Source organism: Pipra filicauda, unplaced genomic scaffold, assembly GCF_003945595.2.
Source record: "Pipra filicauda isolate LSUMZ 115617 unplaced genomic scaffold, ASM394559v2 scaffold73_size2923735_pilon, whole genome shotgun sequence".
Classification (NCBI taxonomy): domain Eukaryota; kingdom Metazoa; phylum Chordata; class Aves; order Passeriformes; family Pipridae; genus Pipra; species Pipra filicauda.
Genome location: NW_024104909.1, coordinates 108,254 through 134,389, shown reverse-complemented (window position 1 = coordinate 134,389; position 26,136 = coordinate 108,254). Strand labels below are relative to the sequence as shown.

The window sequence follows — 26,136 nt, the reverse complement described above, 5'->3', positions numbered from 1 at the left end:
TACTTTTTGCCATGCCCTGAGTTTGAACAAACAGCAGGTAAGGCTGTGACAGTGATGGCACATTTTTGGTTCCTCATGCCTGCTGAATTTCAAGAAGCAGAGGTGATTGTCAGTGGCACATCTGACACCTGAGCTTTGCCATCAGCCTCCAGCACCAATAATCCATTTCTCATGTTCCACTAGAGTGAATTTTTGACAGCCTTGTACGGTGGAAAGCAATCAAATGTGTACAAAGTAATTTTAAAAATAACAAGCCTTTAAAACTGTGGTCTGAAATATTATTACAGAAGGCTGAACTAATTGTTGTGGAAGTGTAGCATATGCCAGCCCCTTAATGCACTGCCTGTGTGCAGCCCAGCTCTTTGGACTGCAATGAAGCTGAGAGATTACTGGGTTTAAGCACTTAGTGTCTGTGAAAGTGGTGTGGAATCAGATATTTTCCAGGCTGGGAGTTACACGAGCAGAACATGATGTCTCTGTTCAGGTCTGAAACCTCCACATTCACGTGGTACCATGTGGGATGCAGGACGTTGGCCTTGTGCCTTGGGGTGTCAGACACCTTGAGGGCTTCCACGTGAGTGCTGGGCTCGCATTTGTGACTCTTCCTAGTGGATACCAACATTTAAGATATTTATTCTAATTCAGCTGTGTGGCAGCATCTGTGCATTTGTTGCACGTTCACAGCAGGAGTTAGAAGGTGATAGAAACAACTGGGGTGCTGCTCCCAAAGCAGAGGTGTCTCCAGAGAAAGCTGTGGCCCAGCCTCAATTTTCAACAACTACTTGCCCCACTGAAGTGATTAATGTGAATTGGGGGAGAGGAGATGGTTCAGGTGCATTTCGTGTCTCGGGTAAGCTCAGCGTGACCCACATTAACGTCTTGGTAATATGAATCAAACATCTGATAGCAGAGGGTTTTCATGTCAGAGCTCTGTATCCCTCATGTTTGCTGCTGTTCCCTGCACAGGGCTGATGGATGAGCTGGCAAAGCCAGGCCTTGGCAGTGGGCAGAGCAGCCCCCCTGTGACTGCTGGCCTGGATGTCTCTGTCTGCTTCCACGTGGCTCCGTACGCCGAGACCTCGCTGCAGGCCCTGGGTAGGTCAGAGCTGTGGGAATTGCATTGGCCTGGCTTTTATTGGATCACAGACTCAGAGAATGGTTTGGGTTGGGAGGGACCTTGGAGACCACCCTGTTCCACCCCCTGCCATGGGCAGGGGCACCTTCTACTAGACCGGGTTGCTCCAAGCCCCGTCCTTGGACACTTCCAGGGATGGGGCAGCCCCATAAGGTGTTACAACCTTATTAAGGCATTTTTCTGCATAAAACCATTAGGAATATGCTTTTTGTATATGATAGCTCATTTACTGTTCTGCTCTCCATCAATCATGGTAATGCTCATTTGGCTGCATTCTGCTGCTAGGTAATGAATGGAAGAATCAATAGAAAAGCAAAATGAAAATACTTTTTAAGTTAATTAAAAAGACATGCAAAAAGAAATTATTTAAATGTGACATGATAACATCCAATTAAGCCTTAATTAATATATTTAGTTAAAAGATTAATATCCAGTCTATTGATATTTATTGCCATAGTTTCAAGAGAAGTCAAAATATTAAAATGAGATAAATCAGTGGTTGTGTGTAAAACAGGAATGTGCTGAAGTGATAAATGCTCTACTTTTTCTGTAGGTGCAGAAAAGGCACTTTTCAATTTCATTTTACTCAGATATACTTAATTTCAGTTTATACAGTTGAATTCACTTTAGTAACTCATTCATTCAAAGCTGGGAAATTGATAGGATTTGAAACAGTGAGGAAATGGGTTTTCTGCTTTAAAACTGTGACTCACATGGGTGGGAGAGTCTTAAACTTACTAGTTCTGTGCACTTGAAGGTCCTGGTAACCAGATGTTTATTTCACTAACTACAGGTTTCTTGTGTGTTAAGCAGGTTCTAATAGATTTATTTAATTAAATTATTTGAATTTTTGGATGTCAGGACTTTTAGTTGAAATATGTTACTTTCCAAAACTGAATTCGTACTAAATAATAAGGAAAAATAATCATCAAATGCATGTTATTCACCATTCTCTAGCATTATGAAATGTTAAGGTATAGGAATAACTAAGTAAATAAATGTTTATCAATACAATGGTTTTAATAATTAGGTAGTGAAACAGTATGGAATCAAACACAGGCTATACCATTCCCAACAGGATCGTGGACACAAGCATGGTGTTGCAGTAGTCTCCATATTAGCTCTCAGTTGTGTGCCCTGTAATCTCCTTGAAAGCAAAATGAAGTATTGATTTCATGTGAAGTCAAACACCAGTTATCAATCCAAAATTGATGCCTTCAATCACTTTGGTGTAGATCTATCAACTCTGCTTAAGGATGTGAATAAGGATATCAAAATTACATGTGAACATATTTGCTTTACACGGCAAAATGTAATTCCAGGGAAGGAGTGGAACTAATTAGTGGAGGTTTGCTGTGATAACACTCCTCATGCAGGAACCTTTTCCTGGCCATGCTGAGCTGCAGCATGAGGAGACAGTGAAACACTGGCCTTTGCTTGGTTGGGAATTAATTCCTTCACAGTAAAAAAGACCTGAGATTTGTTTTTGTGGGGTAACAGTTTTGGTTTTGATCATCTCCCTGGATAGGAGGAAACCTCAGCGCAGTTCCAGAGCCCCACAACATTCCTCTGGATTTTTTCTGCCACCGAACGTACGCTGCTGATCCTGGGATGGAGCAGGTTGTGACGCTGACAGTGGTTGGAATGGAGACCATGAAAAGTGCTGGAGAGCTCCTTCACCAGATCCTGTTTCCTGGGCTTAACAACCAGTCTCGGAGTGCAGGTGATCCCAGCTCTTGGGGAGGGCTGGGGAACTTGGTCAGGGAAGTTTATCCTGGCCAGCTGCTTTTATCATAGCAGGAACATCACGGAAAATGTGGTGAGTGGAAGAAGAACAGGTTTCTTTGTTAACCTGCCTAAAGGGCTGAAGAATTTGTTATGACTTGTTATGGGCAAGGCCACATTTCATATCACAAACGGCTCAGGTGGCCATAATTTTCTTCAGAGATTGTCAAATTAGTTTAAAGATGTGCTTAGAATTATTAAGCTTTTATGTAATTCAGAGCATTATGTCTCTCCCTAAGTACTGGGAGATCAGGCAACTGTAACTGGGGCACAGCAACAGGAATTTGGAAGTCACAGCCTCTGTTCTGTCCTCTGACATCCTTTGTGAGCAGAACCAAGACACTTCACTGCTTCATGCTTCGATTCCTCGTGCACAGGAGGAAAACCGATGCCATCCCCATGTTAAATGCTCACACATGCATGAAGAGGGCTGTCAAGCCCTAGGCAGGATGATGATTTTATATAATTTCATGATGCAGGTTGCACTGAAGTGTAATAATACAGGAAGTGTATGCATGAAGGGCAGAAGTCTGGCCCTGTCTTATACTGTGTTGCATCCTACTCCTAAAACTATGCTGAAATACTACTTGAAATACTACTGAGTAAGTTCTGTACATGAGACCCCAGCTGACAGAAACTTCCAGCATTCATGGATTGAGTCCCTAAATATTTTGCTACATTGCAGTAAGACTACTTTACAAACACAACAACATTTAAACTAGAGACAAGTCAGCATTCTATTGTAGTTTTTTACTATAATGAACATTGCTTGAAGTGGAATGTTATGAGAGGTGCTAAAGGATCTATAATTATGGATTATGCTGTGCCAAGCCACATTGTTGTCAGTGTATTCTCAGGGATTCCCTTTCAACTGTTCTCCATTAGCTGTGTTCTCTAATCTAAATCATGGCATTTGCTCCCTGTGGCTCCCTGTTGATTTCCCAGATAGCCCATTTTTTCTTTTCAATGTAATGTTATTTCCTAGCACTTGTATCTTGTGGGTTTTCCCAGTGTGTTCCTATATCTGCATTACAGTCCATTCTGGATGGGTGGTGGTGAAGCAGCTTTGGAACTTGTCTAGTGAAAAAAATCAGCGTGAAGTCAGAACATCTGTCTCCAGAAGCAAACAGAGCTCCCACGAAACACTTGCTGCTGTCTGATGCTGAACACTTTTCTCTTGACTTGCAGAAGAGCCTGGGTCAGGATTTGAGCTCCTAGGCCTGAAGTGGTTGCCCCACCTCACTCGATGGCAGGCCAGAGAAATAACCCCCTTTGAGGCTGGAGACACTGAGTGGCAGAGGAGCCTGGATACACTGATGTCCAACCCCGTCCTCCTGTGCGTGTTCCGGGGGATCGATGCCTACGAAACTCTTGCAGGTGTCTTGGAGGGATTAACACAGTGTAGGGAGAAGCTCACCACAAGTGGAAGTCTCCCACAGGCAGTAATGGCCTTGACTCCAGAGGTGACATTCAGACAAACCATCCTCTTCTTCACAGAGGATGATTTTGTAACTGGTAAGACATGTTGTTACTATTTGTATTATCCTCAGGGATAAGGTGTTTGGGAACTGATTGAACTTGGACAAAGGAATCCAATGCTATGGGTTTTCTCAGGCACAGAAAAACTTAATAGTTTGGGACTAAATTCTGTACTTGGCTGAATTATGATGAAGGCTATGAAATCAGCAGGAGCCAGCTGAGGGCATCTGCTAGTTGTCTTTTTAAATTAATGTGGCTCTGCTTGGCCTGGTGCCCTTTCTGAGGATCTCGAGGTGCTCCATAAGTACTGAATAGGTATCAGAGCAGTTGGCGGGACCAGTAAATACCACCATGCATTTTACATTTCTATAGTAGAGAAACTGAAGAACAGGGCCAAGACCTTTTCCACCTAAAGAGGACACCTGACTGTGGTACCAAACTTATTGGGGCCTGATGCCTCAGCCTTGCCCTGTACTCAGGGAGATGAAGGTGTGACCAATGTGCAGGACCTGAAGAAAGCAGATTTCTTGAGAATTTCTTTTTATCCTGGACGAGAATGAACAGAGGAATGGAGACCTTTGTTGTCAAAAGCTTCTCAGGCTTCAGTGATACGTGCCAGCATTGATCTTTCAGCACAGTAGACTTGCTCCTGTACCAGGAGATGTATAGCCATGCCTCTTAAAACTAAATCACCATGCAGACTGTGGGGTTATTGGTATTGGATGTTTTGGAGCAGCAGACTACAAGCTCCCGCTCTTTTCTTTTAATGTGAAATATTTTGCCATGTCACCTCCATTTTTGGGCTGCCTGACTCCTCAAGCCCAGAGATAAACAACTCTGAGCCTGCCAACTTCTGAAGGTGTCCCTGCCCATGGCAGGGGGTTGGAACGAGATGGCCTTTAAGGTCCTTTCCAACCCAAACCATTCTGTGATTCTGTGATTAGTCAGAAGCAGAGAGAAATCAAGATTGTGGTAACACCATGTATCAACTGCAGAGCAGTGACACAGTTCCATAAGTGCATTCGTGCTTTGAATTTATAGCTCTTCCTTTATCTTTCCTTGGGGAAGAAAGGTCCTTTGTTGTCAACACAAACTTAGATGCTTGTGTCAAACACTCTGTGCCTGTGTAGTGTGGAGTAACAAATTGGCTGTGAGGAATAGAAAGAAGAAAATGTGATTTGTCTGGGAAAAGATCCTGAGCTTAGTCTCATAGAAAGTTAGATTTGTTAGTGATCTATGTGGGAGTTCTATGTGAGACTGGTGAGCAAGAAGAGGAGGCCTCCAGAAATGGAGGCATCAGACATCCCAAATTAGTGTATAAACTGGTAAGAATTCATGCACTGCAGCCCTTGATTAAAGTCATCTTGAGATGAAAAGGCAGGATAAGAGGGAAGCAGAGCTGTGAGCTCAGTTTATTGAGGGAGGTTATAATGGCAGTGCCAGCCTTTCCCACCAAAGCCATTGTCAGGAACAAAGGAGCACAGCTCAGACATGACTTCCACACCCTGCACTATCTCTTTTATAGGATCATTACATTTTTCCTCTTGTTTTTATTGTTATGGGAGGAATGGAGAGGCCTTTGTGCTAGAGAACAGCTCTTTAATACTTTTGTAGCAAGTCAAATGTCTGCCATTTCCACTGCTAAATAAACTTACCTTTGTCACCCCTTACCCCCAGACAGTGAAGGTTTCCCATCTGTCAATCCATAAAAATACATCTCCTTCCTTTTACAGATGCAGAACACCGCCCTGCCATGAAATACCTGCCACCACCTGGCAGGAGGCCCAGGGCTGAAGGTAAGACCAGAAATACGTCCCAGTTGCCTCTTGGATATGAACAAGTTAGTTTATGCTCTTAAATAGATTGAAGGAAACCATAACTGTCCTCTGTCAGAGCCATTAAAAGGGGATTAGTAAACCTTTGGTTAGACATCCTAATCCCAGGAAATTAGGGCCAGATGGGTCCACTTGGTGCTGGGAGAAGATGGACTGCCAGATCACCTTTCTCCTATGCAGTTCTGAGAGTGACCTGTGTAGGGTTGCTGTGGAAATTAGGCTGGAAGAGTAATTAATGCCTGCTTTTTAGCAGCCCTTATCAGATGTTGATCTCAAAAAAAGATGAGTTGCATTATGTTTTAGAGAGGTGAAATGTCTTGATCACCATTGCCCAAGTGAGTGACAAATCAGAGCAGAATGGGCATTCCCTGTCATGTACATCACAGTGCCACCCAGATCACCATGGAATTCACAGATCCTTTCAAATAACCCCAGTCCTAAAGAAAAAAATTGGTACTGTGAGGATGGGAGCTAAAAAGTTACGAGGAAAGGATCTGGGAGCTGATTCCACCGATTTGTGCTCTTACAATTCCGTCAAAATAAACAACAACCATGTGGAAAGAGAAAGAGGTCTTATTAGAAGAAAAACACTTTGGCTAGATACCTCCCAGATACATTGTCCTGGGAAGTAGAAATACATGGATTTTGGACAGTAATAAATACCCAAAAAATGGTAATTTTGTTTCAATGAACAGATTGTAGTTTTCTGTTGTCACACTGGCTAAACTTGCCAGCCATTGGCAAAGGAAGTCTTTTATTACAGGATTCTCCTCACTGTGCCCTAGATTTAGATAATTTCTCACTTCACATGAAGTGCCTTAATTTTCCTCACCTCTCCAGGTCACTGCAGGTTTTACATTAGACTGAAGGAAACATTTTTCTCTAGGCTTTTGTCCTAAGTTCTGACTCACCAGATCCTTTCACCCTGCTCTGCTCTCATGAAGAACCACTGGAGCAGTCGTTCCTGGCTGTTTGGGGAGTGTCAGTGAGGCTTTATCAGCAGAGCTGGGCTCAGTACTCAGAACCCACAGCACTTCTTGGCTTCCAAGGGCCAGGAGAGGATATCAAACAGAACACCTGAGCTTCTGGGATTTACACTGGACACAAGATTTCTAACTTGACTATGGAGTACTGGGAGCACAAAGGTGGCTTAAAACCAATGTTAGCCACTCCCTGAAATCACAGAAAAGGTACCCAAGAACCCACAGGACTTGTACTTGCAGTCTTATTCAGTATGTGCCCTTGGGCTCAGTGAAGAAGGGTTGGAAATGTGACACTTCCCAGGGTGTCCCAGTACATCTGAAATCAAGCCATGCATGCCCCAGTATAACACTTTCGGCTGCATTATGTAGAAGTGATGGCAACATCCTCCAGTTACTCTCCAGGAATGCACAAACCACTCACTCCAATCTCTCTGCTTCTCTTTTTCAGTGGGTGAGAGCTGGAGAGGCCGTGCAGAGTCCCTGTTTGCCTACCTGCACACAGGTGAGAGAAGAGCAAATGGAAAAATGTCATTTGATAAGGACTTGGTGGAACTAACTCATCTGGATGTACCAGCCCAAAATAAGCAACAGGATTATACCAACATTTTCCTGAGGCTGGAATATAGGCAGGAATATATACCAGGAAATCTGGTATCTGCTTCTCTTGAGTTTACACTTATTTGAAGTCACACACCTGTCTGAAGTATTGTATATAAATAGCATATAAGATAAACAGTATTTCTGATATGAAATGAAAACCTATGTAATATTTTTTGGGGGGGGAAAAATCACTGGTTCTGAGGAATGGATCTAAAAAATATTAATATTAATATTAAAAAGTAGAAAAACATAGTAAAGACCAGGAAACTGGGATGGCCACTGAACAGCCAAACTGGAGGTAGAAATCAGGCAGGTTTTAGGTTGCCAAACAGGTACCTCTGGTAATCCCAGATCAGCAGAAATTGTTGCAGTGGTTAGTGGTGTTTTGTCTAACTCTTGTCACTTATAATCACTGAGGAGAGGAAGCCAACCCTCAGTGACAAGGTGTCCCCACCTCTTTTCAACACTTGTCTTTGACCAAACCAACCTGGCAAAGTGATGTGAGACAAATCCCTCCTGAAGCACCTCAAGTCCATAAATATGCAGCAGGTAGTGATTCACATAAGCACAAGAATGAGAATATTTGCCCAAAAAACGTAGCAGATGGTGAGTAAAAACATCTGGAGGCCAATGAGCACTTCCAGAACATCGAGATAGCCAAGGTGGATCCGAGCAGCTCAGCAGATCCAAGCAGCTTCCTGCACTTGCAGGCTGTTGCTATGGCATTTAAATCTTCCTGTTCAAGATGGATGTGAAGAAAATAGCACATCTTTAATAGGAGGGCTCCCTGCACGACAAGGGTTAGGTTTCCATCTCAAGTGGGAAGGCAGGAATCTTCCTTTATATTTTTAATCCTGTATTTCCCTGCCATGAATCTTGTTTCTTGCCACCTGAAAATAACAACATTCAATCACAGGTAGCCTCCTTGATGCTTTGTTGCATTGACATCTGTATAATGAGTAGTGGGGTGTACAGGAAACATAAAATGACATATTTTGTACACAGATAATCTTGGATCAGTTTTACCACCTGTCACTTCCTTCGTGCTGATTGACATGGTTAAGCACCAGCAGTTCCTGGGGCCTCACAAACTGGTTCTGACCCAACAGTTGCCAATAAATCTTCAAGAGATGTTATTAGGATAAAATATTAACTATGCTCCTAGTTGTAAGTACTTTAGCAAAACTAAAAGCTCGAAAATGCTGTCATTAAAAATGGAATTTATGTATTTTCTGCCTTTACATCCATTTTCTACCATCAGACAGTGAAGTTATCTTGGTCTGGTTTGTTTTCTGCTTCTCATAGAGCTGCAGCTCTGCTGGGAGAGCTTTGCCAGAAGCAGAAAGTTTTTGCTGAAATGTCAATTTTGGTAAACACAATTCTATTTATAATGGGTTTATGACATTAATAGGGACCTGTCAGGCTTGTTAGTGCCTCTCTGAAACAGAGCTCTAACCAAGATACAGAACACAGGGATAAGAATTTAATAGCTGCCTTAAGGATTACATCACATAATCTCTACAGTTCACATGAAAAATGTAAAAGGGAATATTTTATCCCTCTTAAAACATTAATGTATAATAGAAAGGTTTGAGTCTTATCCTACAGACCTGCCACATAAACTTTTTGGACTTGGAGCAGATTTCCTGAGGGGGAAAAGAATCTCCAAGCCTTAACTGTTTTAGATGTATTTTTAAACTAAAAATCCAACAAAAGAATAAATAAATAAATAAATAATCCTTGATGCATGGGGCGTTTTATGGACCTGTTTTGTTCAGATTTTTATGAACTTCATGCCAGCTTTTCCATAAACCTCATCTCCAGAGGTCCATCCAGGCTAGTAAACAACTCCTGCTGTGTGTTTCATGGGAGTGCTTTGTTCCAGGAGCCCAGGTCCTCTGCACAGTGCTGCTCATCAAACCCAGGGTCTGGAGCCAGAATCTTGCCAGGATCCTCAGAAACCTAGACCTGGAAAAATTCACCCTGGTCGGAATGAAGCCCGTAGACCTGGAACCAGCCATTGCTCTGGGACTCCTCCCTTCTGAAGTGAAACAGGTTGGTTCAGAATCAGGTAGATCCGTGGCTCTGCTGAGCTTTAGAGTGGGGAAATATGTCAAGTGGTGAATAATCCATTCCTGGAAAAGGCAGCAGTTCCCACCCGGGATTTCGGAGGTGTTGTTGGAATTGAGCTGTACAGAACAATCAGATCTGTACCTTATCAGCACAAAGAGAGCTGACATGCTCAGGGTTCCTTTTATCACATGCCATAAAGAAGCAGACCTGGTTTCTCCCAGATGAAACTGTGGAGGATATGGGGAATACAGACCTCCCAGGAATCTGTACAGGGCTGGCTCTTTACCTGCCAAACAGGTGTCTTCTCATCCTTCCCCGGGGTCATTCCAGGTAGGGCACAGACCTGCATGTGTGCCTGGTTTTATTCCATGTGTTTAAACCTGGGAAACACTCAGTGCATTGTCAGGGAATATGGATCTCTGGAGTGCTGTTACCTTAGATTACATCCGAGACACAGCTCCTGAGTTCCAGGAGCCTGTGAGCAACTCTGTAAAAATGGCCTGCAAAGAGAGAAAATTGTCATTGCTGAGGTCTAAAAGGCAAGAAAAAGGCTTCTTAAGTTTTGGGGCATTATGGGTGTTAATTACCTAAAAATAGATATGTTTCTGCTCTTTATAGTATTAGAAATTATTTCTGTCCTCAACCTGACATATCCTGAGTGTTCAGATATTATGAAAGCCTGGAAACTGAACACTGGGCATTTGAGAGGAGTTAGATTATTATTTTTTTTTAATTTCCTTGGGGGAAAAAGAAAATCTGTGTTATTTGATTGCTTTCATGAAGACATGTAACCAATTAACTTTAGAGAAAACAAACCTTTGTAATTGATACTGTTGTTGGGTTAAGTTGGGAAAGTTTATAGCATTGTCTCCAAGAAATTCTTGATAGAGGCTTCCAGAAGAAAACAAGAACGTGCCAGGGCAGCACTGTGGAACAATTAATACCTTCTGTGTGATAGCAGTGAGCACAAGCATCTGATTTTTAAATATTTATACTGGTAAGAGGGTTATAGTTGCTGTTGGAGTGGATGGGGATGTGCTTCCCAATATGTTTTTTAATACAAAACCAAATACAAAATGCTTTTTTGATCATCTGAAACAGAAAACGTCTTAAAAGGTCCAAATATCCTCAGGAAATAATGCATATACTTGTGGGGTAAATGTGAGGAGAGGTTGTTTCATGAAAAATATCTTGGGTTTAGAGTTCTCCAACACACCAGAGCAGCTGCTGAGCATTGATTTAGTTTTCTTGAAGAGCTGGTAACTAATGAGTGTAAAAATTACAGATTATTGGGGTTTTGTTCATGGAAAAAAGAGCAGGTTTTGAAAGGGAAAGCAGAGAAATAGTGTGCCTTTGGCAAGGGGGAACTGACAGTAGGAAATGCTTTCTGCTGTCCAGGGGCTCCTTCTCGTTCTTAGAACATGTCAGAAAGTCTTTCAGTGGTGAGGGCTGGGAAAGGCTGAGCTCCCAGGGTAAGTAGGGAGATTTTCAGAAAGCCTCAGCAGGCTCCAGGGCCTGGGTTATTTGGAAAATCCAGCTGGTTAGTAGCACAATGGCAGCTGTGGGAGCAGGGCTGGTTTTCCAGCTGAATTTCTTATACAGTGTTTGGATGGGAGCAATATCAGTGTTGATCTGTTCCTCAGTTTACAGCACAACAGGATACAATGCTGGTTTTAAAATGAGGCTCTTCATGTGGGTGGAAATTGCTGAATTTAGCATGTCACAGAATCCCAGAATAGCTGAGGTTGGAAGGGATATCTGGGGATAATCCAACCCTCCTGCTCAGCAGGGTCGTCTGGAGCAGGTGACACAGGGAGGTTTGCAATGTCTGCAGAGAGGGAGACTCCACACCCTCCCTGGGCAGCTGTTCCAGTGCTCTGCCACCTGCCATGGAAAGAAGTTCTTCCTGATATTGAGGTGGAACTGCTTCTGTTTTATTTATGGCCATTGCTCCTTGTCTTGTCTCTGGGCACCACCGAAAAGAGTCTGGCACCATCCTCTGACACCCCTTGGAGATACTTATATGTATGGATGAGACCAATGATGATGAGATGTCCTGTTGAAGAAAATGGAGCCAGTGTTTCTGCCTCTTCTAGAAATTTTCTCCATGGCTTTTATTGCCTCACCTGGAGCCTCATCCAAAATCCACCTCTAGAAAACTCCCAGGTGCTCTGCGATGTGCCAGTTTGTTGTGTGTACATAGTTTTTGTGAGCAAATTTGGGTTTTATTCACTGAAGCCAGACTACCTCACATCTCCTTTTTCTTTCTAATGTATTATTTACATGCACTTGACAAATATCCTCAGCAGCCTGATCTCAGCTACGTGATTGCTTTTTCAACTTAAATACTAACACTGAGCTCCGGAGCAGCGCGTGGCCTTTGGCATGTGATAAATAATGGATTGCTCCGTTCTTCCACGAGGTTATCGAGTCACAGGAGCCACAACAATGTGTTTTATCTGAAGTTTAAGAACGCTTATAAAAAACAAAGGTCAGGTAAATAGAGCTGACATTGTCTTCCCAGTTTTTTGGCACGACCTGATGGTGTTCAGACAGTGAGAAGCGCCTGCTCCCAGGAGGAATTCTGCCCTTGGAGGCTGGATCTCCTTTCAGTGCTTATCCAGCAGATCCAACCCTGTGGAGATTGGCAGTTTTAGCCTGATTTTTACAGTGGGACCTGATCCTGCTTTGGGGGATTACCTGATCTGATTGCCTGCAGTAGCAGGTCACTGGACTCAATACTCAATGATTCTCTCCAACCCTATCTTGTGATTCCAGCAGTAAAGGCAGAAGGATAATTTTGCTGCTTGTTAATCCCATTATCCTCCCGAGCCAGTGCACAGCTGGAACTTCCTCTCAACAAAATTGCTCACTGAATTCAAGGCAGCTGCACATGTGCAACCTCTCCACAGCTGCTCGGGGATCCACAAGGACACAGCTTGGAGACAGCATGATGGAAATAAAGGAGGATGGGGGAAAAAAAGGATGGGAATAAAGGCAGCACTGGCCTGGTGGCATCTGGAGTGGGTGTGAGGAGCTGTATCAGAAGGAAAGGGTCGCCTTGACTCACTAACAATTAGAAACAACATTGTCTTTAACTCCAAGTGCCTGGATTTGCTGGGGAAGAACTGAAAGACAGGAAAGAGAGAAGAGTTTTGTTATGTAGATCTAAAATCACTGTTAAGAAGCTCTGGAGCAACATAATTTTGTTTATTCTGGTCTAACAGAAACTAAATGTTTTCTTTGCAGTTGTTCCTGACATGGATGAATGTTGATATGTCACATCAGTCTTTTTGAAAGTTTTCATGAAAATCATCACTGTTTTTCATCCCCCAGAGAGAAAACCCATAGAAAAGTGAATTATACACATTTCTGTTTAACTAACAAAATTTTCAAGCATGAAGAGATTATTTTGTATTATGCAGAGCCGAATGAATGTCACCATTTTGCAGCACACTATGCCATGCTGAAATTCTTTATCCTCATCCAAACAGAGCTCTTGTCACTGGAGATACGACCCTTTGCCCATGGGGTAGAAGGACTGACAAACACCACATACAGTCCCTTACATAACTCAGCAATTTAAGAACAGGAGGGCTTTCTCATGGATCATTTTGCCTTTGCAAATAGAGGGGAGAATATGAGGCTTGAGCTCATGGTTTTCAATTTATAACCTAATTCTCAGAGATGCAGTTTAGGAGGAAGGTGAGTGTGAGAAGATTTGGGTCAAAGTCAGTGAATGGTTTCACGTGATGGAGGAGCAAAAGAGGCCTTGAAGTGTTTTATCTCCATATTTTTAAATGAAATGGTAGGATTTGCTTTTAGAAATGTTTTATCTAGAGAATTGCTATCCTCTGGTGCTTTTAGAAGATTAAAAAATAGAGGAATTAAAACCTCTGTGAATGACGTGATTCAACTGAATCAAATTCCCCTCCTGTTTTTATTTCCTCCAAAATTAGAAAAAAAGTAAATAACCATGAGTTGGTTCAGGCAGGGAGCTGGAAATGCCCTTGTTTGTAACGTGTGGAGAACATCCAGTGCTGGCTGTCACACCGTGGGGTGCAGGGAAGCAGCTCCTGCCACTTTACTGAGATGAAGAGGCAGGAGGAGGGAGGCTGCAGCTGCTTTGGGCACCCTGATCTTGTGTTCAGCCCAGACATCTGCCACAAGCCTGGTTTTCCAAGGTTTTCCTTGATTAAAGCCGTCAGCAAGGCCATGAGCTCTCTGTTGCCCATGGCAAGTGCCCCAGGCACTCGCTGCCTTTCCATCATTGTGTGTGTCTCCAGCACTCAAAGCAGATTCCTCTCACCAGTACAGTGGTTGCTAGTTGGCATTTCCACTTATCCTTAGGCAAAATAAGATTCCCAGGGTCTTGTGACCAGCACAACCACAAGAGGAACAGCTTTGCTCAGGAGTGGTCACGGGCTGAACTGACCATGCTTGGAAAAGAAGCAAAAGTAGAGAAATTTGCTATGAAGCAAAGAAATTTTGGATGCAAGAAAAAGTGCTGTAAAATCACAGCATCAGTGGCAAAGCCAGGAGGGCAAATGGTTTTCTTGCAGGCCCTCTTCTGACCCTCCTGCTTTTAGTCTCTGTGGTCCTGGTCCTAGTGTCTGGAATTCTACCATCTTCCAGGAGAAGCTCGGCCCTGGCAGCAGGGTATGTGTGTGTGTGGGGGGGGGGAGGTCTTGCCTTTCATGAATACAAAAAGAAAGGGTCTGCTATTTGTAATCCATCATTTTATACTGGCTGAACAATTAAATGTGGCTTGTTATCCCAGGGCAGTTGTGACCCTGGTCATACTGCCCGTGTCCGTGCTCCCACCTGATCCATGTGAGTTCCTTCACGCCAAAGGAATTAGACCCTCTGTAACCTGGTGGATCTCACAAGTCCTGCTTGGTGTCTGTGGTGTATATTTTGAAACTCTGCCTTCAGAGACCACTAGCATGTATCTCAAAGAGGACACAAAGCAAGGAGTAAGCAAGATCTGCTTACTTCCAACTTTTCCTAGCCAAAGGAAAGCTGAGATATACCCAGTGCTTTCCAGCACTGTTCCTTATAACTGTCCCATCTCTGTTCTTTCTTTTCAGGATCCTGCTGCTTTAGAAGCTCACCGTACCTACCTCACCTCAGGCACTGCTCTCGTGCTGTGTCTGCAGAGGCCAAATGCTGTGAAGAAGCTGGTGGATCTCCTGGGGCCAGAGGATCCTGAACTAGCCCAAGCAGTAGATCCCTGCCTCTGGAGGGCTCAGTATGGCACCAGCACAGTCCACAATGGATTTTATGGTAGGTTTTTGTAAAAGAAAAGGCCAAAGACTCAGATATGCAAATGGCAAATAAAAAAATGTACTGTTCCCTCCTGCATTGTCACTACAGATCCAGCCTTGGCAGGCAGTGAAGACCATTATTCCCTAGAAAGCTTTCACTGTTTTCTTGATGGCTGAACTGAGTATGTCTCCAGATATAAAATATTCTCCTAGAGGATATATTTCAAAAAGGTTTCTTCCCAGAACAGCCCTAGATCTGTGTTCCATCATAATAGATTTCCTTTGATCTCTTCCCTGCTTGGTCACTTTGTACTTTTGGCTCGGTTATTTTGTAATTACCCCCAAGAACCCATCTGTCTTCTCTGCTTGTGTGTGTCCTCCTGACGTCTCCATAACCCATTGGCCCACTCCCACCAGATTTCACAGAGGAATTAAAGACTCCAAGATACCGAGTTTCTGTAACATCTCAAAGCATTGAGGAGCAATACAGAGGTGATTAAGAATTTCTCTGACTGAGGACAGCAGGTAAACTCAGCTGTTTTCCATTGGGAGAGGCTCTTTCCAGCTGGCACATGAGCAGAGCACACAGTCAGCACCCTCAGAGTGCTGAACCATCACAGCTCGTCCACCAGCAGGGAAGGACTGGGATGCTGCACTGTGTGTGCGTGTGAAGGATGAGAAAATGGGAATCACCCCTGGAGAGAGTGGCCTGTAGAGAACAAAGGGTATTGCCACAAGGAGAGAAGGATGTTATTCCAAAAATTGTAAGGGTTAAATCACTGCCCGTGAGTAGTGTTTTGTCCTGATTGTGCTCTATGTAGTTAAACAAATATAAAAATAATAAAATAATAATTTCTTTAAACCCAGGTGAGCTGGTAGGCACTGTATGCCCTCAAGTCCCAGAACTTTCCTTGGATTATTTGGCTCTTTCTGTTGTATTCTGTGCTGTGAAATCACTCCCTCTTTTCATCCATATCAAGTGGTCTGTTGAAAACTGGTAGGTAATGAAGTACTACCATGTACAGCTTGGGGAAGAGAACCAAACCCTTGATCCAGAACCTTCTTTTATCAGATTGGAATCCTGAGGACCAAGACTGAGCCAAGAGAGCTCTCTCACCATGATCCCATAGGATCTCATCTGTGGGAGGGACTGAAGAGCAGGATGTACCTACACAAAAAGAGTGGTCAGGGCTCTTTAGCCAATACTTTTACATTATTGCCCCCTGCTTCTTTTGCCCTTAAGGTTAATGGATTGTGTATCCAGGTTGCCTTGAGACTGAGAACTCCTCAGTCATGACTAAGAATGGGTGCTATATACCCCAAACTTCAGACACCTGCTACAGTTGGAGCATCCCCAGCATAACTCAGTGAAAGATGACTTTATATTGACTAGAGAGGCTGAGTCTCACCCTATTTGGTTGGGAGTCACAGGTAGCTCACTGTTTTTGAAAAGCCCTCGGATGTTCTGCTTTGGGATTCCCTTCAGATCCCTAGGCTGGGACTTGAAGTCACCTTTGAAGTCTGGGCTGAGCTGAGCTGGCCACCACCTGCTCTCAGACCAGACTATGTGCATTGTGTACAAAGCCATCCTGGCACACATTCCAGGAAAATGGATGTAGCTGTAGCTAACTGATGAGTCTGACCCAGCTGCTCTGCCAAGGAGTGTCTGTCCATATGGAAAGGAGTGTTCCTAAACCCTTGTACCTCCAAGAGCTTGTCCTTCAATACAGGTGAAACATTTACCTACAAGTTAAGCAGGAAGAGTTTCCATGAGTAATGTGGGGGACTGTAAGACCATCTTCCTTTCCTAGGAGGGAATACTAAGCTTTCTCAGTTTTGCTCCAGCTCAGGAAGAACTTTAGTTAATGCCTGAAGCAGAGCAAACTCTCACTGTTTCCTCCCAAAGTGACTGGGGAAATTCAATTAATATGAAGACTGGGTTCCAGGGAGACCATTGAACCAGGTAGTGCAGTAATACAGCTTTAATAGTCTGAGGCTCAGCTGCAGAGTTAAACCTGCCTTACTTTCATCTCTTCTGGAGCCTGGAAAGTCATTGTACAGTGCTTTTCCTTGCATCCAAAGAGCTCTTAGGTGTATGCACCTTACACTGGGTTATACCTTGAGCAAAGCAAGAGTTTTACTGTTGCTCACTTTGGGAGCATTTGTGTCCTCTAATGGCATCAGTGATTTAAACATGGAAGGTACATAAAGGATCCAGCACAGCTCAAACACAGGAGACTTATACAACCTTAGGATTGTAAAGTGCTGTGTTAAGGGCTCTGGCCATACAAAGCTGGAATTATGGAGTTCAAACAGTGCTCTCAGATGGGATTCTTTCCTGGGTAGCCTCAAAGGTGGGAATATTTCAGAGGATATTTGTGTATTTGTATCCCAGGAGTATGGATCTGTGCCAGCACACTGACAAACTATGTGGACTCCAGTTATACAGAAATAGCTTTTCCCTCTCTGATATTTTCCACCCACGAATCTCAACACATCCTGAGTAGTGCTTTATAACGCTGATGCTTTATAGGGAAATATTCAGCTGCTAAGCCTGGAGAGACCTCTCAAGTCACTGAGATCAGTTAATTCCCTCAGAGACAACCCCATCACACATTCCCTTTCATAAGCATCCACCCCACTTCTCTGGTTGTCTGCAGCTTCTCTGCTCTGATAGCTAAAAATCTTCTTACATTTTCAAACTTAAATATAGTCACATACAGTTTGTGCCCATTTGTTCTTCTGCCATTATCTGGACTTTATTTTAAGTAGTTCTTTTATGCCTCTGACCTTTTCTACCCTGGAGTGTTTATCAGAAATCAAATTGCTTCTCAGCTTTGGGTCATGTTGGGTCAAACAAGCCAAGGTCTTTTAGCTTTAACTCTTCAGATGATTCTCCATTCCTTCCACCATCCTCATGTCATTTCTCTGTACCTGTTCTAGTCTCAATTCACTTTTTTTGACCCCGGGTGAACAGAAAATACTCTGCCATTAGCAATGCCTCATGCTAATTCTGATTTCTGTTAGAGCCCCCCAGCCTATTTAGGACCTGCATTATTGTTACTAAGTACATTTATTTTACTAACTAGTAGCTCTTTTCCTTCAGTAAGATCAGCCTGATGTGATCCAGAAGCAAAGGAACAACAATGGGATTTAAAGCTGGTATTGAAGGGCTTCACAGGCTCCTTAACATGATTCCCTTAACTATACTCTTAGGAAACAGGAGTCTTGTTTACATGAAGAAGCTGCTGAGTGATAATAGGACAGAATCAAAATACCAAGGAGGCAATGAAACTATTCTAAATATAATGGTTTTAAACGTTTGCTATTACTGTACAGAACAGCTGGCCTTTAAAGCAATTACTTCAGTAAGTTGCACATCATCAATCTCTCCAAAAGATGAGTGTGAGTCTAGAGAAAATGTTTAATTCAAAGCCTGAGAGAATCTTCTCATTTTATTTATCTCTCAGGCTCCAAATCCTATCAAATGGCTGTCCGGGATATGAAGCTGTTTTTCCCAGAAGGGCTGTGCTGTGCCAAGTGTCAGACACTGAAGGAAGAAGAGGTAGGATCTGCCCTTTCCTGGGGTTTATCCTGCTGTGTCAGAACAGTGGCTTTGGCCTTGCTGTCCCATGACTTCTTTCCTATTATGTTTTAGATAACGCTGCCTTTGATGTGTTTTACCAGCTGCTGAGTTTTCCTTCTCCTGTGGATGTTCCTACATCCACACTGTGCTCCCTCTGTATTGACCCAGAGAGCTGGTGGAGGAGAGCTGGTTCAGATCTGTTTGTTCAGAACCCTGGGCTGGAAATTCAGGAGGGCTCAGGGTTTCAGGAGCAAAGCTCCCACATGGTCAACATTGATTTGGAAGGGGGATATTTGCTTTCAGCAGGGATGGCAGCATTATCCCTGACTGCTAAGCACAGATGACCCAGGGGCTGATTTTTTACCAGCTTTGTGTCGTTCAGAAGCGGAGCTGAGGTGGGATGGCTGATGATGGAATAATGATTTGGTTATGCTCAGTGGAGTGATGGAAATGTTTGAGCCTTGCTGTGGCTCAGAGGTGACCCAGCTGAGTTAGTCCAAGGAGATTAGCTCTGGAGCTGGATGCTGCTGGCCACATCTGTAACAGGCTTCACTAATGTGGCTGCTGTCCCTGTGCAGCTCAGCCCAGGGCATTGTGGCTCTGCTGGACACTTGGATGTGCCAGTTCATTCAGAGACAGGAAGGAGCTGCTACACCCCAGCTTTACTTATCCACTGGATAAAGCTGCCAGCCTCACAGATTTTGAGAGCCTGGCCTGGAAAAGCTGGGAGCAGAGACCTTAGAAAGACTTTCAAAAGGATGACAAGATCCTGTATTGAATTAAGCCACAATTAAGAAGAAAAATGCATGCAAAATGTTCTTGTATCTGCAGACAAGCAGGTGTTTTCTGGGCTGGCAATTACAGAAGTACACAACAGCAACAAAAGCTTCACAGCTTGCCTGAATCAATCCTTCAGAAGTGTTAGCCCTCCTGATTAGGGAGCAGTGTTCATGTGACTTGCTTCTCTCTCCCTCCCTTCCCTCCTGCAGATTTATAACCTGAAACGTGACCCCATATTCAGTCTGGAAGTCAGCAAGAAGCACAAGATCCTAAACTGTGAGCCAGGAAGAAAACCCAGTGTTCTGGGCTCTGAGCAGCTATGCAGTCCTGGTAAGGAAATGTAACTCCTGGTACAGATTGGGACTGCTATTGATTAATTGGACAGCAAGACAAACCATCTGGTGGCAGCAAGATTTGGTATTGATGTCCTTTCAGAAGGGAGAGACAGCTCTGAGCTGCAAAGAACAGCTCCAGGGGAGTGCAGCCATTTAACTCTTTACCTGCTGGGCCTTTGCACTGCCAGTGCTTTAGGGGTTAAATATGGAGTTGACCTTAACAGCAGCAGCAGAACAAGCACTGCCAACACAGCTGGTGGATGCAACAGCACACGTTCCCCTCCTGAACTTTTACAAGGTGTCTCACACCACTTTGGCCGCAGTGGTTTGTGTGTCCATTCAAAGCCTCCCTGGGAGAGGAAGGACACCAGGACATGGGAGGGCTGGGTGGTGGTGAGGCAGTCTGTTCTGTGAGTGGATGGATAACAATTTATGCAGGGAGTGCTGCTGGCAGCACAGCCATCTAACTCTCAGAAACTGGACTGAGAGCTCATTCAGTTCCTACTGCTGCTGAGCAGCTGCCAGCTCAAAATGACTCCCAGCTATTGCCAGGCTGACTTTGATGTGGAGCTGAAGCCTCAGCAAGGCTGTCAGTTCCCTTGCATGCAGCAGCTTCTCTGAGCCTTTTCTGTTGATTTGACTTGATGGACAAGTGTAAACACAGCTGGGATGCAGCATCCTTCAGGTCACGAGGTGTCACTAACACAGGGGGATGCTGCCATGTTGGGATGTTGTGGATTGATCCCAAGCCTTTACAAACAAGCAGTGATCAAGTAAAGCATCCCTGTGGTGTTCACTGGGGAATAGAATCGTTTGGAACCGGCTCATTCTCATTCCTGTAGCATGAGTTCTGGTGTGACTGATGTGGGCAGCTCAGAAAATGGTTCTGTGCTGCACCTGATCACTGTGGTCATCAACAGCAGCAGTGGAACCACAGGATTGTTGTAGACTTGAGAGAGGAGTATGACAAAAATGCTACAGAATTACAGACCATCACATCTCTCCTTAAACCCTTCCTGACACAGGACTTTGGGGCACTGGTCCCATACCAGGAGGTGCATGAGGCAGCACATGTGGAAGTGCAAGGAAGGGGTGGTAAGTCAAGGCCTCTGCCCTCAGGACAGCAGAGCTGTCACTTTGGGTAGGGGGTCTCTGAAGGAGGATTTTTCCCAAGGTATTTGTTACTTGGTATTTCTCCCATTATCTTACTGCATAATGGGAAAGAACTGGGCCTATAGCACAGGTCTGCTGTGACTGAAGCACTTCTTGATTTTTATAAGAGATTGCATAAAATAAAATAAACAAAATAGCTTGTGGAGAGAGCAGAGGTATTCTGCAGGCTTTGCACAGCCCAGTGTTGGAATCAAATCTCAAAATATGTGCCCTTAATTTCTTGCTGCATGAGGATCTCTGCTTTGAAGATGTCTAAGCAGAGTAAAAAGGAAACCAGTGTACAGCCTTGATGTTTTTGTGTCTCAGAAAATGTATTTCAAAGAGTTACTGTCCTGGAAAAGCAAGTCCACGTGATCCCTGAACTGTCAGGCAGGATATAGTAAGTGCCTCCAGCAAGGCAGACACATCACTCACGTTCTGGGCTCATCTTGAACACTAGAGGAAGCTCTTGCACACAAGGAAACCTCCTTCCAGCAAATAATTATCACAGAGCTGCTGCCTAATGGACAGACAGATTTATCATGAGGAAAATATGAAATACATTAAGTCTTACGTATGTTGAGCAGAATTACATTAGGGATTATAAAAGCAGCTGGATTAACAGATTTCTTTGCGTGGAAAAAAATGAAATGGAATCGTGTCTCCTGTAGCAAAGCAGCAGTTGTCCTTGTCTGACTCCTGAAATGGGGTCAGTACTGCTGTCTTGTGATCTCCAGATAGGGACACAAAGACAGCAGCAGTCCAGCAGCTTGGGATGAGCATCCCAAACCACATCACAACACCTGAGTGCCTCCAACATCCCACTTCCATGTCCATGGCGGGGAAGAATCACTTAGAGGGGGGGAGATACCAAATAAGTGTTTTCCTCTTCTCCCATCAGGTCAGCCATTGCTGGACACCCGCTGCCAAACCACTTGCCTCGTGTTGCCTGGGATAATCCTGCGGGGTTCAGAGCCCCCACCTTACCTGGACCTGCTGGATGAGCTTCTTGGCAGAGGTTTCGCGGTGACCGGAGCTCGTCTCACCGTGCTGGACATGCCACAGGCTCTCTGCGTCTCCAGGACACTCAGCAGGGCCAAGGGCAGTGTGGCAGCAAAGGTATGGAACAGCTGGAGCTGGGCTTTGCTTCCTTCCCAAAAGAAGAGCTTTTTAATGCCCTGCTGTGCTAAGCTGGCTGTTTGCTCTGAGCAAACTTGCTTTGGTAGCAGTGTTCCAGCACTGCCTCTGAGCTCTGACACCTCTGGTGAGTAACTTGGGCAGTGTCCCTCCCTGGTGTTCCTGTATCCCTGCTGGCTCACTGACCCCAACCTCAACATCATTACATGTGAGTGTATCCTTAGTGGGAATTGCCCATCCATTATTTATTTATTGAACATTTAATTCCATTCACCCATCAGTGCACTATTATATGTGTTCTGCTGCTGTCTCCTGTCTTGTTTCTCCATATAAATACAATTTCTCTTTCCCTTTCTCTAATCATACCCCATTAATCCTCTACTACAACGCTGAACAATTCTTTCACGTTTTGGACTGTGCCGTGGAGTCCTAGGCAGGGATTTCCCACCTGGAGTGCTGCCTCCAGCTCTGGGGTCTCCAGCACAGGAAGGACATGGACCAGTTGGAGCAAGTCCAGAGGAGGCACCAAGGTGATCAGAGAGATGGAGCAGCCCTGCTATGAGGAAAGGCTGGAGAATTGGGATTGTTCAGTCTGGAGAAGAGAAGGCTTTGTGGTGACTTAATTGTGGCCTTCCAGGACCTGAAGGGAGCCTTCAGGGAAAATGGAAAGAGACAATTTACAAGGGCCTGGGGGGACAGGAAAAGGGGGAATGGCTTCCCACTGCCAGGATTAGATGAGATATTTGGAAGGAATTCTTGGCTGTGAGGATGGTGAGGGCCTGGCACAGGTTACCCAGAGAAGCTGTGGCTGCCCCATCCCTAGGGCTGGATGGGGCTTGGAGCAACCTGGGCTAGTGGAGGGTGTCCCTGCCCATGGCAGGAGGGTGGAATGGGATGAGCTTTAAGGTTCCTTCCACCCCAGGCCACTCTGGGATTCTCAGTTAGTGGGTGCTCAGGCTACAGCCCAGTGTGGGGCTTGTGCAAGTGCTCACGAGGCTGGAGCACGGGCTGTGCTGCTGGGCTGAGCAGGCATTGCATCACAGCAGCCAAATATTGGGCCCAGACTGTTTTGGTGTAAGAAAAGCCCACCATGTCAGGAATCTTGCCAGGGCAAAGCATCAAGGTGGAATGTACAAGGAAGTGCTGTCAGAAGCACAGGGTAAACCAGGGGCAATAACAAATCAACAACCACCCAGGGCTGTCAGACCACAGCAGCCCCTCTGCAAAACACATTTGTGCTTCCAGCCTTTCAGTTGTAGGTGTTATCTGTAATAACAGCAGCTAAGACCTTTTCAGGTTGTGATTTTTTAAACTGACATCCCTTTGAAGCACATCTATATGGAACAGCAATTACATCTAGCAGCCAATTACTGTAAGAACTGCTTCCTTTTCCCGCGGGTCCCCCGAGGATCCATCCCCCTGCACGTGGAATGTGCAGCTCTCTAGGAATGACAAAGTGAATCAGTGTGTGTGGGGCAGAGCCATACCTCCTTCCTCCTGTCAGAGATTAATGACTCTGGGCAGAGCTGGCGTGCTTCCAGAAGGATCTGGCACTGCTGAGCTAAAGGTGAATGTTACAGCCTTTGCTTTCCCGTGCTGGAAGGGAGGTGGGTTCCTTCAAGTAATGAATGCTTCTGCTACAACATCTCAACATTTACCTTATCTCCCTATTCCTGCTTCCAGCAGAGGTAATGACTGAATAACACCCCCTGCTTATTTTCACTCTGAGAGAGGGGAGCAGGAATAACAGTGAGCTGTAGGAGCCGGATAACAGCTCAGACACGATCCTCTCAACTTGGAAGAGTCTGTTGCTTTGTGGCTCCAGCCCCTCCCACAACACACAAGTGGTTATTGGTGCTGTCAGTGGTTCATCAGCCAGAATTAGACTCATTTGAGTGAAGAGCAGCACCAAAGCTCTGTTCTTGCCTCTCTTGCAGTGTTCCCTCCTGAAGGATGGTTTGTGCCTGGTGCTGGCAGCACAGCGGGACAATGCTGTCACCTGCCTCTGCTCCCTGCTGGACAGGTAAGAGAGAACATGGCCCTGCCCCACACCCCTACAGAGCTTGTGCTCTGAGGAGGGGCACCTCCTTCTCTGTAATTCCAGGTCTGATGAGGGCAGGTGCTACTCAAAGGCAACTTGTTCTTCACAGTTACCTTGTTAATCATTGAATCATGGAATCGCTAAGGTTGGAAAAGACCATTAAGATCATCAAATCCAGACATCAGCCCAGCACCACCACCATGTACTACACTAAGCCAGGTCCCCAAGTGCCACATCCATGTGTGTTTTGAACACTTCCAGTGATGGTGACTCCATCCTGGGCAGCCTGTTGCAGTGCCTGACCACCCCTTCCATGAAGGAACTTTCCCAGTATCCAACCTAAACTTTCCCTGACATAACTTGAGGCAGTTTCCTCTCATCCTGTCCCTTGTTCCTTGGAACAGAGCCTGACCCCCACCTGGCTCCACCCTCCTGTCAGGGAGTTGGAGAGAGTGACAAGGTCCCTCAGCTGTTCCTGGTGCTCCACCCCCTTCCCCAGCTCCATTCCCTTCTCTGGACACGCTCCAGCCCTTCAATGTCTTTCTTGTTGTGAGGGTCACAATACCTCAGAGTATCCCACACTTTCCAAGTCATGTGTCCTCTACTCAGGACCTTAAATACTAAGCTGTGTTGTTGGTTAAGGACCTGGAGTGTCTGTGAGGTTTGGCAGCGTGGTTCCATGAATACAGGGGATTCTGAAATAAGGACTCACATTGGGAATAGACCTGCTGAATCAATAAAATTCCTTGGAGAAATATCTTAGCAGATTTTATGTTTGCTATGAAAAAAATACTGAAATGCCAGAGAGCAAAATCAAAATTAGCCTCTTAAATAAATCACCAGAAACGGATAGAGGATGTATAAGGCTGGAAAAACAAACAGAACCCCTCTGCAGGGACCGATTAGTGAAACGGAGTGATTAGCAGGGCAATTAACCCTCTGTTCCCCAGAGGGAAGGTTTGCCTGCACAGGGGCTGGTGTTTGGCAATGGGATGTGTAGCTTGTGCACATGGTTCCTCTGGCAGGGGAAGCAAGGAGGGTGTTTTCTGACAAATTCAGTGAGGAGCAGGCCAGGAGCCACACTGATAACACTGCCCTGACTTTGGCTGGACCATCTGGAGGACTTCCAGATGATGCTGTCAATGGAACAGGAATAAGTATTCAAGGATAATGGAGTTTACAAGCATCAAGGGGATCAAAGCTGAATATCCACGTTTGTAGGCACCTCAGACTTGTCATACTTTGATGAAATGTTTCAGGGCCACACCTAGGAAGAATGGTTGGAACAAAGTTCAGCAGTAAGTTTTCAAAAATGTGTTTAAGGTAATTGCAAAATATAGACTTTGCTCCTATTCATTTAAAATCACATCCTTGGGAGCCACATCCCAAACCTTCCACCCTGCAAGGCACAGCACTAAAGGGAGGCAAAGAGCAACTTCCCCAAGACCTTTCTGCTGTGTTTTCTTCCACTTTTTTTCCTGGTTTACAGGGGAAAATTGAGCTGTTGGGAACCCCAGAGATCACTGGGGTGATTCTGGGAGAGTGGTTGCCAGTACAAGGCCCCCTACCTCTCTTTTTCCCCCAGAGTCATGGGTGCTGCTTAGCAGGACCAGCTGCAGCCCAGCACTTCCCTCTCCTGTAGGCTTGACGTGTTTTCAGCTTCAGTCTCAAGGCAGCACCTCCAGAGAAACCTCCTATGGCTTCTCCTGTCTTTACCAGGGAGCCCAGGGGCTGAGAAGGAAGTGGGCAGGAATAGGTTCCAGTCTCACCTCTCATCCTGCTCTGTACAGAGTCCCTTGCTGAACTGCACAATACATGTGCATAAGTTATAGCTGTCAAAAGGCACTTCAAGTGGCAGCATCCACTCTGCCTCTCACCCTGGTGCCAGAACCAGTGATCAGGCTGCCATTTCATACAAAAAAACCATATTTGCCTTCATGATCATTGG

The 26,136-nt window shown here is 44.9% G+C and overlaps 1 protein-coding gene across 5 annotated transcripts in view; it reads left to right on the top strand.

Moving 5' to 3' along the window:
- DNAAF8 (dynein axonemal assembly factor 8) overlaps positions 1 to 26,136 on the top strand; it is a 92,788-nt gene that overhangs the window by 60,482 nt on the left and 6,170 nt on the right. For all 5 annotated transcript variants that reach the window (XM_039389559.1, XM_039389558.1, XM_039389561.1 and 2 more), the window contains exons 20-30: positions 967 to 1,095; positions 2,664 to 2,858; positions 4,109 to 4,435; positions 6,133 to 6,195; positions 7,666 to 7,719; positions 9,703 to 9,872; positions 14,981 to 15,176; positions 18,628 to 18,722; positions 19,733 to 19,853; positions 21,912 to 22,129; positions 24,085 to 24,170. In XM_039389559.1, coding sequence (XP_039245493.1) covers positions 967 to 1,095; positions 2,664 to 2,858; positions 4,109 to 4,435; positions 6,133 to 6,195; positions 7,666 to 7,719; positions 9,703 to 9,872; positions 14,981 to 15,176; positions 18,628 to 18,722; positions 19,733 to 19,853; positions 21,912 to 22,129; positions 24,085 to 24,170 — 1,654 coding nt within the window. The remainder of the gene's footprint in view (positions 1 to 966; positions 1,096 to 2,663; positions 2,859 to 4,108; positions 4,436 to 6,132; positions 6,196 to 7,665; positions 7,720 to 9,702; positions 9,873 to 14,980; positions 15,177 to 18,627; positions 18,723 to 19,732; positions 19,854 to 21,911; positions 22,130 to 24,084; positions 24,171 to 26,136) is intronic.